The sequence below is a fragment of the Rana temporaria genome, chromosome 1 (assembly GCF_905171775.1).
Source record: "Rana temporaria chromosome 1, aRanTem1.1, whole genome shotgun sequence".
Taxonomy (NCBI): Eukaryota; Metazoa; Chordata; class Amphibia; order Anura; family Ranidae; genus Rana; species Rana temporaria.
The window spans coordinates 23,041,346-23,058,182 of NC_053489.1; the positions used below are offsets into that span (position 1 = coordinate 23,041,346).

At 44.9% G+C, this 16,837-nt stretch overlaps 1 protein-coding gene across 1 annotated transcript; it reads right to left on the reverse strand.

The window, feature by feature from the left end:
- Positions 1-891: 891 nt before the first annotated feature.
- Positions 892-15,532, reverse strand: LOC120925187 (vomeronasal type-2 receptor 26-like). Its single transcript, XM_040336005.1, has 3 exons — positions 15,290-15,532; positions 8,848-8,971; positions 892-2,239 (listed from the first exon to the last, which is right to left on the reverse strand). Exons 1-3 carry the CDS (start codon positions 15,470-15,472, stop codon positions 1,347-1,349), a joined length of 1,200 nt encoding a protein of 399 aa, XP_040191939.1. The 5' UTR covers positions 15,473-15,532; the 3' UTR covers positions 892-1,346.
- Positions 15,533-16,837: the final 1,305 nt, after the last annotated feature.

Here is a 16,837-nt window from a genome sequence, read left to right on the forward strand (position 1 = left end):
TTCTAAATGTAAGTGCAATATTTTTTATTTAAATTAATAAAGTAGCAACTAGACGCTATGGCCAGTTTCTCTTTCTGGGTCCAATGTTCAATGTTTCAAACACGGATCTTATGGTGGTATTGATATGAGAATCAGTACAACTACTTACCCAGGGTTTTCCTACGATCATCCGTGCAAGAAAAAAGCCTTGGCTGGGCTATAGCCATATGCCATAAGCCATATGCCTGGTTTTGCTTGCCATCTGGTAAGCGTGTTTTTTATATTGTGGTGGTGCACTTCATGGAAAATCGCTGTGGTGTCTACACTAGATGAATCCATCTCACCATTCCAAACCTTTAGAACAAGTATATTTTCTTTAATCAATTAACCAGATTTATTTGGACTAAAATTAGCATGGCTTCTCATATCTATTTAAATATACTGTACTTGGTATGGCAATAACTTGCATATAATAATTTAAAATTAGCACTTTTGATTTTTCATGTTCGTGTCCCATAGGCCTCGTACACACGACCGAGTTTCTCGGCAAAAACCAGCAAGAAACTTGCTGGGAGATATTTTTTTGCCGAGGAAACCGGTCGTGTGTACATTTTCGTCGAGGAAACTTTCGAGAAACTCGACGAGCCAAAAAGAGAGCATGTTCTCTATTTCCTTGACGGGAATGGAGAAAATTGGCTTGTCGAGTTTCTCAACGGCTTCATAAGGAACTCGACGAGCAAAACGATGTGTTTCGCCTGTCGAGTTTCTCGGTCGTGTGTACGAGGCCATAGACTTTAATGGTGTTCGCACAAATTTTTTGCCTGTTCCCATGTCCTGCTGCAAACCGAACCGGGGGGTGTTCGGCTCATCCCTAGTCATCAACTTTAACTAATATTAAAAATGAATTTTGAATACGCCAACAAAATATGTTTATTAATTTAGACAGAATCATCTACATACAATATAATTAAAGTGACCCTGACACTAAAATAATGACATTACAAACAGCTTATAAAATAATACGTGTAATACATATTTTTCTGGAAGGTGGTGAGTGAAATCTTCCCTCTCTTAAAGAGTAATAGGTGTCTCTGATATGAGTTTAGGGTGTTTTGAAGACTTTGTTCCCCTCTAGCCACTGTTGCTCCTCCTCACTACTATTGTTCTGTAGCAGACAAGATTTCCAACAAACCCAAAGTGTCTGATTCCAGTGGTGTTCAGAGCAAAAATTAAAGGAGAGGAGGGTAACAAATTTAACAGTGTTCATTCTCAATACACTAGCAAAATATGAAAAATAACAATAATAGAGGTAATAATAATAGAATAATGGTATAACTACTGGTAACCCGGGGTTTGCTCCATACATATTAGCGGATAACTGTTTTTGTATTCAGGTCAGGTCTGAACAGAATTATGCAACATTTTGGGAAAAATATACAGCCCAGAAGTCCAATACTTGAGGTTATTATTGCAAAAACCTCCACAGCCACCATGTATTTCCCTTTGGTGCTCAGATAGGCCGGGATCATGGCAATCCAGACACTGCAGAACACCAGCATGCTGAAGGTGATGTACTGGGCCTCATTAAAACTGTCCGGTAATGTCCTGGCTAAAAAAGCGATAATGAAACTCACAGCTGCCAGAAGCCCCATATATCCCAGGACAGAGTAGAAGCCGATAACTGAACCCTCATTACACTGAATGATGATCTTCCCCTGATAAGAGTGAGTGTCCCGATCCTGGAAGGGGGGAGAAATAGACAACCAAGTGATACAGATGATGACTTGGACCAGTGAGAAGACACAAATGATAAAATTGGGCAGTTTGGATCCCATCCATTTCCTCCAGGGACTCCCAGGTTTGATGGCTTTAAAAGCAATACACACCATGATACTTTTGGCAAGTAGAGAAGAGACGGCAACTGAGAAGATGACACCAAAAGAGGTGACACGCAGCATGCAGGTCACATCTACTGGATGGCCGAGGAACAAGAACACACAGAGGAAGCTCAGCATGATGGAGACCAGGAGAATATAGCTCAGGTCCCGGTTATTAGCTTTAACAATGGGGGTGTCCTGGTAATGTATAAATATCCCCAATATTAAACCAGTCAGAAGACAACAGAGGATGGAGACAGCTGAAAATACTGCAACAATGGGATCATCAGTGTAGGAGAGAAATTCCACCACTCTTGGAAGACACCGATCCTTCTTCTCATTTGGCCATTCATCATCAGGACATTTGATGCAGTTTTCACTGTCTGCAGGAGGAATAATACAAACACAATTAACATTGGGGTCAGAGCTTCTGAGAAAACCAATTGTCTTGTGTTGCATCACAGCTAGCAATGGGATTTCCATCAAAGCTGTAGGAGAAAGAAAATACAATAAAATATAAATGTAATATAAATATTATATACATTTAACCGCTTGCCAACCGTATCACTTACTCCTCAAGGCGGCTCTGCTGTGCTGGATCACGTACTAAATACGTGATCTGCAATCCAAGAAAGGGGACGTGCGCGCGCCCACCAGCTTGACGGTCCTTTGATTCAATCCAAAACAGATCTGTCACCAGGTCCAGACCAATGATTTTTGTCCTGGACCTGCTGATGGGGTTATGGTGATTCAGAGAACAGCATGTATAGAAGAACACAAGTTGCATAGGTCTAGTGCATTATCCTCAATAAATGTTTTATTTAATAAAAATGGAGGTGAATATACTCACAAACCAGTGAAAGAGAGAGAGTTACCGCTCCAGGTGGATTGTGTTGGGATGATCAGTATGGTCTCAGGAAATCAAGGGTGCTGGCAATGCACAAGGCAACATGAGGAAAGAGGAAATATGGACAGCCGCACTCCAAAAAACCTTGATGGTTGTCTTAATTTAAAAGAGGAAAAATGCACTTCAAGTCTTGGAGTCCATTTTTCCTCTTTTAAATAAAGACAACCATCAAGGTTTTTTGGAGTGCGGCTGTTTATATTTCCTATTTCTTCTTGTTTACTCACAAACCACTACTTGTGTCATAGCATTATCATAAAATCATCCGCTTGAATCCATATGCGAAAATCCACAACACTTGTAGACACATCGGTTAACGGGTTTCAAGGTTTCCCTCTTCTTCAGAGCCTTGTTTGGATGCCTCTAATGCCGCGTACACACGATCGATCAAACCAATGAGAACGGTCTGATGGACCGTTTTCATCAGACCAAACCGATCGTGTGTAGGCCCCATCGGCTATTTATCCATCGGTTAAAAAAATTCAATCTTGTTTTAAATTTAACCGATGGATACCTAACCGATAGAAAAAAAACGTTCGTTTGTAGGTGCTAATTTTAAAGGCTAATATGCAAGTTATTGTCCTAAAAAGTGTTTGGGGACCTGGGTCCTGCCCCAGGGGACATGTATCAATGCAAAAAAAGTTTTAAAAACGGCCGTTTTTCGGGAGCAGTGAATTTAATAATGCTAAAAGTCAAACAATAAAAGTGAAATATTACTTTAAATTTCATACCTAGGGGGGTGTAAAGTTAGCATGTGAAATAGCGCATGTTTCCCGTACATAGAACTGTCCCTGCACAAAGTGTAATTTCTGAAAGGAAAAAAAGTCTTTTAAAACCGGACTTGCGGCTATAATGAATTGTCGGCTCTGGCAATTCAGAGAGAATTCATTCATTAAAAAAAAAAAAAAAGCGTGGGGTCCCCCAAATTCCATTACCAGGCCCTTCAGGTCTGGAATGGATATTAAGGGGAACCCCGCCGTCAATTTAAAAAAATATGACGTGGGGTTCCCCCCTAAATATCCATTCCAGACCCTTCAGGTCTGGTGTGGATTTTAAGGGGAACTCCACCCCAAATAAAAAAAAAAATTCACACCAAACCCCTTATTCGAGCACGTTAACCTGGCCGGCCCCCTCTCCTGAACCGTTCCAGGCCACATGCCCTCAACATGAGGAGGATGTCCCCATGTTGATGTGGAAAAGGGCCTCATCCCCACAACCCTTGCCCGGTGGTTGTGGGGGTCTGTGTGCTGGGGGCTTATCAGAATCTGGAAGACCCATTTAACAAAGGGTACCCCCAGATCCTGCCCCCCCTATGTGAATTGGTAATGGGGTACATTGTACCCCTACCATTTCACGAAGGAAGTGTAAATAGTTGGAAAAAACACACACACTGTAGAAAAAAGTCCTTTATTAATAAAAATAAAATAAAAATCCAGCGGTGATAATCCACTCTCGGTCCCGGCTTCCTGCTCCAACGCTGTCTGTATCCAGCGACGGGTGCAGGTGGTCTCCGGTCCAGCGATGAGAAGATCCATCCAGAGCGCAGCATCGCAGACCTCCTCTCACCGCTGGACACAGCCCAGCGAATGACGCGACTGAAGCTGTGACATTTCTTATATAGGGGAGGCAAGGCCATGCGTCATGTGACCCCGCACCCTCTGACGCACCCTCTGCTACGTCACTGGGGAAGCCCAGGAAGGGAGAAGACTGGGCTTACAAAAAAAGACAAATCATCCAGAAATGTATAATTGAATGAAGAAGAAGAAGAAGACGGAGTTAGGGCTGATTAGAGTAAACTAATGGTTAATAAAGGGTTAAACAGAAGAACATTTAATTAAAAAAACAAAAACATTTTTTTTTTTACTTGTCAGGTTGCTTTAACTGACTTGTTCTGCAGATAACAATTCATCCTCTTGATTTCTAGATGAATAAACAGAAAGTTACAAAATGAAACAATTGTCATTGTAGCTTTCTGTATTCCAGGCCAAGCAATGCCAACTTTTTTTTGATGTTTTTTGGGAGTGTGTATAGCATGTACAGGGCCTGTAAATGGTTAATAAACTTTTGATACTGCTATCAATCTGGTTTATTTATTTGCGTGTTTTAACATGCATTGAATTCAAACCATTGATGACCATTTCCTTAAAGATATTAATATGGGAGTTGGTGGATGAGGATTGGTTAAATAGGGAAGCATTCCTTAACTACTTGCCGACCAGCCACCATCATTTTACGGCGGCAGGTCGGCTCCCCTGCGCGAGAGCCCGTAGCTATACGTCGGCTCTCGCGCAGGCCACTACTCGCCCCGACTCCCGTGCGCGTGCCCGACGGGCGCGATCGCCGTTACAGAGCGGGGATCGGGAGCTGTGTGTGCAAACACACAGCTCCAGGTCCTGTCAGGGGGGGGGGAAATGCTGATCTTCTGTTCATACAATGTATGAACAGCAATCAGTAATTTCCCCTAGTGAGGCCACCCTCCCTACAGTTGGAACACACCCAGGGAACATACTTAACCCCTTCCCCGCACCCTAGTGTTAACCCTTTCCCTGCCAGTGGCATCTTTATAGTAATCCAATGCATTTTATCGCTATAAAAATTCCAATGGTCCCAAAAATGTGTCAAAAGTGTACGAAGTGTCTGCCGTAATGTCGCAGTACCGTAAAAAAACACTGATCTCCGCCATTACTAGTAAAAAAAAATATTAATATAAATGCCATAAAAATACCCCCTATTTTGTAAACGCTATAACTTGTGTGCAAACCAATCAATAAACGCTTATTGCGATTTTTTTTTTTTTAATATGTAGAAGAATACGTATCAGCCTAAACTGAGGAACAAAAATGTTTTTTTTATAAAAATTTTGGGGGATATTTATTATAGCAAAAAGTAAAAAAATATTCATTTTTTTTTAATTGTTGCTTTATTTTTGTTTTTTAGCACAAAAACTAAAAAACGCAGAGGTGATCAAGTTCCACCAAAAGAAAGCTCTATTTGTGGGAAAAAAAGGACACCAATTTTGTTTGGGAGCCACGTCGCATGACCGCGCAATTGTCAGTTAAAGCGACGCAGTGCCGAATCGCAAAAAGTGCTCTGGTCTTTGGGCAGCAATATGGTCCGGGGGTTAAGTGGATAAATTGGTATTTTTATATAAAGAAGTTGAAGAAAGGGTTTCTAATGACTGGATTCTGAATGACGTACTTGTGTAAGGATACTTGTCTAGTAAATGTATGTATATTAAAGGGGTTGTAAAGGTTTGTTTTTTAATTTTATAAATAGGTTCCTTTAAGCAAGTGCATTGTTGGTTCACTTACCTTTTCCTTCCATTTCCCTTCAAAAATGTTTGTTTTCTTTGTCTGAATTTCTCACTTCCTGTTCCTCCTCAGTAAGCTGTTCTGGGTGACTAACCCCCCAGCCAGATGATGGGGGCAAGCTTACTGAGGAGAAACAGGAAGTGAGAAATTCAGAAAAAGAAAAAAAAATTTAGAAGGGAAATCAAAGGAAAAGGTAAGTGAACCAACAATGCACTAGCTTAAAGGAACCTACCGTATTTAATCGGCGTATATCGCGCACTTTTTTTACCTGAAAATCAGGGCAAAATCGTGGGTGCGCGATATACGCCGATACCCGCTTCCCGCACCATGTTTGAATGCCTGCGCCGACATACATTGGGCCAGGCTCGGCTTCGCTCGTAGTCACGCTCTGTGATGTTTATGCGTGAGAAGCCGAGCCTGGCCGAATATACCCGAGTGTACTGCGCTCGGTATACGTCGGCGGAGGCTTCAAACTGAGCGCGGGAAGCGGGGATTCGACATGAAGACAGCGCGGGAGAAGCCGGAAGGACACCACCGAGGCCGCAGAAGGACGCCGGACTGGACGAGGCCGCCGATGGACACCGGGCAAGACACCAAAACTGTAAGTAGTAAAATGTAATAAAATGTTTTTTTACAGGATTTTAGGGTCAAAATTAGGGGTGCACGCTATACGCCGGAGCGCGCAATACCCCGATAAATACGGTATTTAAAAAATAAAAAACAAACCTTTATAACCCCTTTAACTGTGATTGGCCACAGCTAATCTCATGGTACAGGGTGCTGTGATTGGCCCGCCATGTGATAGTGGTGGGCCAATCACAGCATAGGCATTACAGCTGTTATGAATTAATTCAGTCATGACAACGTTGTTGAAATCCAGAGGAGAACCTTGTTGGGAGGGGAGGGAAGCTACATTTGAATGGATGTGTATGGACTTTATTAAAAGTTCTACATCTCACTGCTAGAATCTTAACACAATAAGAGCCCTGTAAACTGTCTGTAGTTAGTTTGAACTCTATCTCTGTATACATGAGGGTTTCCCTCAATAGTCCAAAAACGTGTAGGCTAGAAGTAATATTACGCAATCCCACATGTTATTTCCTGCACCACTAGAGCATGATTTACTCTGATTTTGCACATCTGTGAATTTCAGTGTAAAGTTAAAATCCATTAACCACTTCAGCCACGGAGGATTCGGCTTCCAAATGACTGGGCCATTTTTTGCGATTCGGCACTGCGCCGCTTTAACTGACATTTGCGCGGTCGTGCGACGTGGCTCCCAAACAAAATTGACATCCTTTTTTCCCCACAAATAGAGCTTTATTTTGGTGGTATTTGATTACCTCTGTGGTTTTTATTTTTTGCGCTATAAACAAAAAATAGCGACAATTTAAAAAATATATATATATTTTTTACTTGTTGCTATAATAAATATCCCAATTTTTTTTTTTTTAAAACATTTTTTTTTCTCAGTTAAGGCCGATACATATTTTTCGACGTATTTTTTTTTTACTAGTAATGGCGGCGATCTGCGATTTTTATTGGGACTGTGATATTGTGGCGGACGTATCGGACACTTTCGACACAAATTTGGGAACATTCACATTTACGCTTTAAAAATGCACTAATTACTGTATAAATGTGACTGGCAGGGAAGGGGTTAACACTAGGGGGTGAGGAAGGGGTTAACTGTGTAGCCTGGGTGTGTTCTAACTGTGTGGGGGGAGGGGGGTGACTGGGGGAGGTGACCGATGCTGTGTCCCTATGTACAAGAGACACAGATCGGTCTCCTCTCCTCTAACAGCACGTGGAGCTCTGTGTTTACACACAGAGCTCCACGTCCCTGCTGTTACCGGCTGTGTCACCGACGATCGCGTGTACCCGGCGGACATCGCGGCCGCCAGGTACACGCATCGGCTCCCCAGCGATGCGGCGGCACAGTGGTTACCCGCCGCGCGCCCCCCAGTGGCGCGCGCGGGTAATGCATTTCAAATGACGTCCAAAGACGTCCAGTTGGCACCTGAGAACCGCGCTATTGACGTCTTTTGTCAATAGCGCGGGTCTCAAGTGGTTAATAAATATCCCCAAAAAAGATATAAAAAAAAACATATTTTTTAGAATTTTAGGCCGATACGTATTCTTCTACATATTTTTGTTAAAAAAAAAATCACAATAAGCGTTTATTGATTGGTTTGCTCAAAAGTTATATCATCTACAAAATAGGGGATCGTTTTATGGCATTTTTATTATTATTTATTTTACTAGTAATGGCGGCGATCTGCGATTTTTATCGTGACTGCGACATTATGGCGGACACATTGGACACTTTTGACGCTATTTTGGGACTATTGTCATTTATACGGCGATCAGTGCTATAAAAATGCACTGGTTACTGTGTAAATGACACTGGCAGGGAAGGGGTTAACCACTTGGTGGGCGAGGAAGGGGTTAAGTGTGTCCTAGGGAGTGATTCTAACTGTGAGGGGACTGGGCTACAAGTGACACGACAGGGAGCAGTAGATCAGTGTCCTGTCACTAGGCAGAACAGAGAAATGCTTTGTTTACACAGACATCTCCGTGACACGATCGCGGGACACCGTCGTACATCGAGTCTGCGGGTCCCGCAGGCATGGTCATGGAGCTCGCGGCAGGCAGCAATTTCAAAGGAACGTCCCTGTACGTTGCTTTGCGCAGCCGTGCCATTCTGCCGACGTATATGTACAGGTGGCGGTCTGCAAGTGGTTAATAAATAAAGCTGTATATAAAAAAGGTATACCAGTCTTATTGGATATCTGCCCTTCTGAACATGGGACACAGTCATAGCAGCAAGAGTGGATTGAAGTTCCTGTCTTTTTTCTGTATCCGGGCAAACAAGAGTCCACACACTTAGATTCCAGCATCTACAGGAAGTAAATAAATAAAAAATTAAGTCTCCTTGTGTGAAATAACATTGGAGATTCAACATTAGTGTGTTGCAAAATGTTACTGTATCTCCTTATCCATTGCTTCCATTACACTTTAAAGTGCATGCAAACCCCAAATCTATTTTTCAGTGAAGCCTCGTACACACGACCGAGAAACTCGACGGGCGAAACACATCGTTTTGTTCGTCGAGTTTCTTGTTAGGCTGTCGAGGATCTCGGCGAGCCAAATTTCTCCATTGCCATCGAGGAAAAAGAAGACATGCTCTCTTTTTGGCTCGACGAGATCCTCGACAGTTTCCTCGTCGAAAGGTGTACACACGACCGGTTTCCTCGGCCAAAAAAAAAAAAACAGCAAGTTTCTTGCTGGTTTTTGCAGAGAAACTCGGTCGTGTGTACGAGGCCTAGGGCTTCCAACATACCTCACTGTTTACAGTCTGGAGACCAGGAACAACATTTCTTATTTCATGCTTCAACACTAAAGCCCCGTACACACGGCCGAGGAACTCGATGTGCCAAACACATCGAGTTCCTCGGCGTGTTCAGTCCTGGAGCCGCCGAGGAGCTCGGCGAGCCGAGTTCTCCCATAGAACAACGAGGAAATAGAGAACATGTTCTCTATTTCCTCGCCGAGGTCCTCGTCGGCTTCCTCGGCCGAAAGTGTACACACGGCCGGGTTTCTCGGCAGAATTCAGCTCTGAACCGAGTTTCTGGCTGAATTCTGCCGAGAAACTCGGTCGTGTGTACGGGGCCTAAGCCATTGCTTAACACTGGAGCATTGGCGTCCGCTGATTTTTTTTCTGGGGGGGGGGGGTGCTTCGGCAGCAGCGATATACAGTCACATTTAACCCTTTCTTTGACCGCTAGCGGGGGTTTAAACCCCCCTCTAGCGCCCGAATATGATGGATGGTGTCAGTAGGGCAGTAGGCGGTGTCAGTCATTTTTTTATTTATTTTTTTACAAATTTATTTATTTTTACATTTTTTAACAGTCTTGTTGGGGGGCTTTGGTGAAATATCAGGGGACTAAACAGACCCCTGATAGCTCACTTTTGAAAAGGGAAAGGGACTGAGTGTGATTCTTCCAGTTCCTTTCTCTGAAGCATTATAAACATAGGCCCAGATTCAGTAAGAATCTGCGCCTTTCTTACGCAGGCACAGGGCAGAATTTTTGCCCTGCGCCCGCGCAAATTTTCTGCGCTGCCCGCGATTCACGGAGCAGAAGCCCTGTAAATTGCGGGGGCGCTGTGTTAACTTGCCCGGCGTAAGGGCGCCTAATGTAAATGATCCCGCCGGGGGCGGGAATCATTTAAATTAGGCGTGCTCCTGCGCCGAGCGTAGAGCGCATGCTCCGTCAGGAAACTTTTCCGACGTGCATTGCGGCAAATGACGTCGCAAGGACGTCATTTGCTTCAAAGTGAACGTGAATCGCGTCCAGCGCCATTCACGATCCACTTACGCAAACGACGTAAAATTTGAACGTCGCGACGCGGGAACGTGGCCATCCTATAGCATTGGCTGCGCCTGCTATTAGGATGTGTAACGTTACGCGAAACCCGACGTACGCAAATTACGTAATTTGCGTACGCAGGGCCCGCGCAAGTTTGTGAATCGGTGTTAGTATGCAATTTGCATACTATACACAGATCACAATGGGAGCGCCCCCTAGCGGTTTTCGCTAGAATGCAGCCTAAAATCTGCGTGGCATAAGAGCTAAAAACAGATTTTAGGCTGCAGTCGGCGTAGCGATGTTCTTGAATCAGGAGCATTCGCTACGCCGGAGCAAGTAAGCAATTGCGCCGTGTAACCTATGGTTACACGGGCGCAATTGCTTCTTGAATCTGGCCCATAGTAAATTGGAACAAATACACTCTCGGGGCCAGATTCACATAGGTTAGCGGATCTTTAGATCCGCCTAACCTATGTGATTTAAGATCCCCCGCCCGCAATTTTTTAAAGCAAATGCTAAATCACAAAGCACTTACCTCAAAACTTGCGGCGACGTATCTTAAATCCCCCGGCAGAATTCAAATTCCGCGGCTATGGTGAGTGTAGTATTTAAATCAGGCGCGTCCCTGCGCCAATTTTAACTGCGCATGCGCCGTCCGCGAATTTTCCCGGCGTGCATTGCTCCCAATGACGTCGCTAGGATGTCATTGGTTTCGGCGTGAGCGTAACTTGCGTCCACCGCTTTTGTGAATCGACGTACGCAAACAACGTAAAATTTAAAAATTTGACGCGGGAATGACGGCCATACTTAACATTGGCTGCGCCTCATAGAAGCAGGGGTAACTATACACCGGAAAAAGCCGAACGCAAACGACTAAAAAAAAAAGCGCCGGGCCGTTGTTCGTTTCGTAATCGGCGTATCTCCTCATTTGCATAATCGTCGCGTAAATAAACCGAAACGCCACCTAGCGGCCGGCCTGGAATTGCAGCCTAAGATCCAATGGTCTAACACAGTTATGGGGGGGACATGGCTGGATATGGGGGGGACATGGCTGCATATGGGGGGGACATGGCTGCATATGGGGGGGACATGGCTGGATATGGAGGGGGACATGGCTGCATATGGGGGGACATGGCTGGATATGGGGGGACATGGCTGGATATGGGGGGACATGGCTGGATATGGGGGGGACATGGCTGCATATGGGGGGACAAGGATGGATATGGGGGGGAAATGGCTGGATATGGGGGGGACATGGCTGCATATGGGGGGGACATGGCTGCATATGGGGGGACATGGCTGCATATGGGGGGGACATGGCTGCATATGGGGGGGACATGGCTGTATATGGGGGGACATGGCTGGATATGGGGGGGACATGGCTGCATATGGGGGGACATGGCTGCATATAGGGGGACATGGCTGGATATGGGGGGGACATGGCTAGATATGGGGGGGACATGGCTGGATATGGGGGGACATGGCTGCATATGGGGGGACATGGCTGCTTATGGGGGGGACATGGCTGCATATATGGGGGGACATGGCTGCATTTGTGGGGGGACATGGCTGCATTTGTGGGGGGACATGGCTGCATTTGGGGACACATGTAAAAAAAGTATCGGTATTCGGTATCGGCGAGTACTTGGAAAAAAGTATCGGTACTTGTACTCAGTCCTCAGTCGGGACAACCCTACTCATGACAATGTCAGGAATATATTGGGACTTTTCAGGTTCTACATAGAAAGTATTCCACAATCCACATTATCAAAAATAATAATTTTTAATAAGATATGGTGTGTGTGGAATGCATCCATGTGGAGCCTGAAAAGTCCCAATATATTCCTGACATATCCGAGATTTTTCCTTTCTCTTTCAGTAAACCTGCACACTGCAAGATGCAGAACAGGTTTGCAGCACAGAATCATACAGCTTGAAAGGCAAAACAGGTTGGGACTCACGGGAGGGGAATATGCAGTGTGGCATCTGTCCTCTTATCTTCAGGGTGAGCCTTGATGTCAACTGGGCAGGAAGCAGTGATCGGGCTGCAGTCTGTGTAGGGTCGCTTGCTCCGCCCACCTATAGAGGAGCTTTGTTACAGCCCGGATCGAGCCTCCCAGCCTGAAAGGAGCCTGTGCCCAGGAGAAAGGGTGTGCTGCTGCCGCCATAGAAAGGAAGCTGGCAGATATGGGCACATCCTCGTCCATGCTTTTGGATTCTTCAGCTGCCTCACCTTTGTCTGGGCCCGCCCACCGGCTCCCTCCTGCATGCAATCAGCGGCAGGCAGTGTAAGCTCACTGAAGTTCTTCGGATCCTCCTGCACTCAGCATTAGTGTGGGGTGGACTGACAATATGCCGCTAGTGGGACAGCGGGGGAGGAGAGACACATCATACACGGAGCAATCTCGTCACTCTTGGTGCAGTCCACTCTGACTTCCAGGGGGGGCAATTGACCCCCCTTGCCCTATGGAGCGGACGCCCATGCACTGGAGGAATATTCATAGCAGGCTGACAATGCTGCTGATAATATTGAGGCAGTTGTTTAGCGATATCAGCCTACTACAAAAAATACTGCTACTGGTGTGATCTCCGGGTAAGAAACTGCAAAGAATTACCAAAAAAATAATTGCTTAAGAAAACAGAATACAGTGATGCCTAACATACTGAAAAATATGATTTTATGTGCACTTTAAAGTGTAATAATAAAAAAAAATAGTAACTGAATGGTGTCAGCCTTGGCCTGCTTTTTTTTTCTTTTTTTTTTCATTTTGAATAGGTATAACAAAATTAATAAAATGTTATATTTAACAGAGCAAACAGGAGGAATAATGCCCTGTACACACGATCAGTTTTTCCATCGGAATAAACTCCGACAGGTTTTGCATACAGGGCCGCCATCAGAGGGGTACAGGTATTACACCTGTAAAGCATCGTACACACGACCGAGGAACTCGACGGGCGGAACACATCGTTTTGCTCGTCGAGTTCCTTGTTAGGCTGTTGAGGAACTCGACAAGCCAATTTTCTCCATTTCCGTCAAGGAAATAGAGAGCATGCTCTCTTTTTGGCTCGTCGAGTTTCTCGACAGTTTCCTAGACGAAAATGTACACACGACCGGTTTCCTCGGCAAAAAAATATCTCCCAGCAAGTTTCTTGCTGGTTTTTGCTGAGAAACTTGGTCATGTGTACGAGGCCTAAGGGGCCCGAATGTTCCCAGGGGCCCGGGCACCCCCCTTCTCAGCTCACGGCTGAGAGGAGAGGAGAAAACTTTAATTTCTGTAGTTCCCCCTCTCATGTCACGGCAAGGGGAGAGAAAACACTTTCACTTTCAGTTTGCAGCCGGAGGAAGAGGTGAGTGAGATGCCAGTGTAATTTTCGGCAAACCCAGCCTCCCCCGATTCTCAATTCGCGGCCAGCCCCCCCCCCCCTCCGTTCTCATTTCGCGGCAGCACCCCCCCCCCAGTTCTCTGCTCCAGGGGGGCCCATGCCTGAACCTGTCTGAGGGGGCCCCAAAATTTCTGATGGCTACCCTGCTTGCATACACACGGTCACACCAAATTCCGACTGTCAAAAACGCGGTGACGTACAACACGTATGACTAGCCGAGAAAAATTAAGTTCGATGCTTCTGAGTATAAGTTGACTTGATTCTGAGCATGCATGTTTTTTTCTCCGTCTGAGTTCCATACAGACGAACCAAACTTCGTCGGAACATCTGACGGAAAAAGTCCGATGCGGCATACACATGGTCGGAATATCCGATGAAACGATTCCGTCTGAATTTTTTCATTGGAAATTTCGATCGTGTGTGTGAGGCATAAGAGAGTATGGGTTACATACAATGCAGTATCTTGGCCTAGATCAACAAGGCCCAGGCCTAGGGCAGCACTTTGCAGGGGGGCAGCATGGAAAGAGTTACCGCCGGCTTGTGCTACACTTTTAGTGCAGTGCCAGTCTTATGAGGTGGACTGGGCCGCAAGACAAATCGGTCTTGCTCCCCCATAAAGCTGCCGCACTGCTGCCAGTATGATAGGGGTGGCGCAGACACAAGTGACACAGACATGGTCACATATACCTGGCAGGTAGGTAGTAGGACTCTCCTGCAATCCTTTGCTTGTGTCAGTTGTACATATTAACAAATCTTAATTTTATTTCTGTTGATTGCCATCCATTCATTTACCTTCATTTCCTGCCCCTTAGCCAAAGGAAGTGAGAGTAAATCTCTGCAGATTAAGGTAATCCCTCCCCCACCAAAGCCCTCAGAACTAGTGTTCCCACTAGAAAATTTCAGGGCAGGTCTTAAACGGAAAGGGGTGTGACCTTGACAGGAAGGGGCGGATCATATTTAATTTAGGGGTTCCACAAAATGAGTCAGGCCTAGGGCAGCACAAAACCTAAATACACCACTGGTTACATACACTGGAAATAATTTTAACCTGGGGGACAGAAGTCATTCCCCATAGAGAGCCCCATAGTCCACGAGTATGAGTAAGAAATGATCCCTACAAATGCAGTGAGTCATGATGCCTAACATAGTAAAACAAAGGATTTTAGTTATACATGCACTTTGAAGTGTAATAAAAATATTTTTGTAACTGAATGGTGTTGGCCTTGTCCTGCAAACAGGAGGAATAAGAGTATGGGTTACATACACTTCAAATTATTTTAACAAATGTATACTTATATATGAAGGGCAGATAAGGATAATATAATATTTAAAGCAATAAAGTTCATGGTTGATGATCAGAAATGTCGTTGCTTGACTATCATTTTTACATATCTGTTGTGAAAACTGTACAATAGGCGGCCAATGTCATGAAAGGTGAGTGTCACGTGTGCTCCTCCTCACCGTATTATTTCCTTCATCCCATGTTATATTGTTGGGGTTAATGTGAAGTTGGTCTTCTTCTTTAGCCCATGGTGTGTACAAACCAACGTCAGTATGACTTGTACTTAAGTGGCGGTTAGACTTTATCCAATTTACGATTTTGTAGTGGAAAGGAAATTCACCGTTTTCATCAAAGAAGGTCATTCTGTCTGCCGTCTTTAATGGATTTTTTATTTGTTCCACATATTTATGCAACTGGAGGACAAAAAAACCTCGAACAAGTTAAAGCTGAAGCTTAATGTGATAGTAAATGTTCAGTTAAAAAAAAAAAAAAACATGTCATACTTACCTCCACTGTGCAGTTCGTTTTGCAGAGTGGCGCCGAATGTCCTCTTCTGGGGTCCCACGATGGCTCTCGCGGCTCCTCCCCACAAGAGCTAACCCCCTCTGGGAAGCTCTCTTCCGAGGGGGTTACCTTGCGGGCGCACTCCTGTGTGATACAGTCGGCGGCCATAGCTGCCAAGTGTATGACTTGGCCCCGCCCCCCGACTCACAGTGTCATTAGATTTGAGTGACAGCAGCGGGAGCCAATGGCTGCACTGCTATCAATCGAATCAATGAAGAGCCGACAAGCCATTTGGAAAGCAACGCGGCATCGCGCCCACTGAAGTTCGGGGTTTAGATAAGTAAAACAGGGGCTCGGGGGGACTGGAGAGTGCAAGGTGTTTTTTCACCTTAATGCATAGGATGCATTAAAGCGGAGTTCCACCCAAAAATGGAACTTCCGCTTTTCGGAAGAGTCACGCCACTTCCCCCCCCCCCACTGTCTCCTGGGAAACACACTGGTCCCAGGAGAGAGCAGGGACCAGTGAGGATGGGTCGCCCCGCTCGCACATGCACAGTAGTGAACCGGGCAGTGAAGCCCCAATGCTTCACTTCTTGATTCCCTCACCGAGGATGGCGGCGGGGCAGTCGAGAGATGATCGATTTCTCGGCCTCGGCTGCCGATATCGCACTGGACAGGTAAGTGTCCATTTTTTAAAAGTCAGCAGCTGCAGTATTTGTAGCTGCTGGCTTTTAAAAAAAAATGTGGGTGGACCTCCGCTTCAACTTGAAAAAGCACATAATTTTACAACCCCTTTCATTTGTTTTTGTCTTGTTTTCCCTTTTTATTCATTCCCCTTTATCAACATTTTTTTTTTAAATAGAATCTTTCTATTTTTATTATATGCCTTATTTTAAATGCAATAGTTTTTATTAATGTTCAGTAAAATACAAAGATAACAGACACAGTATCTCACAAAAATGAGTACACCCCTCACATTTTTGTAAATATTTTATTCTATCTTTTCATGTGCCAACACTGAAGAAATTACACTTTGCTACAATGTAAAGGTGGGGGAGGGGTAGTGTGAGTGAGAGGTCCAGGTTTCTCTGCTGCCCCCTTGTCAGCTTGAAACAGAATATAAGCCATATGCTTTTCATATTTTCATATTCATATTTCGTAGCCTAAAGCCCCATACACATGACCGGTTTTCCTGCCAGGAAAACAGCCAGGAATCCCGGTGG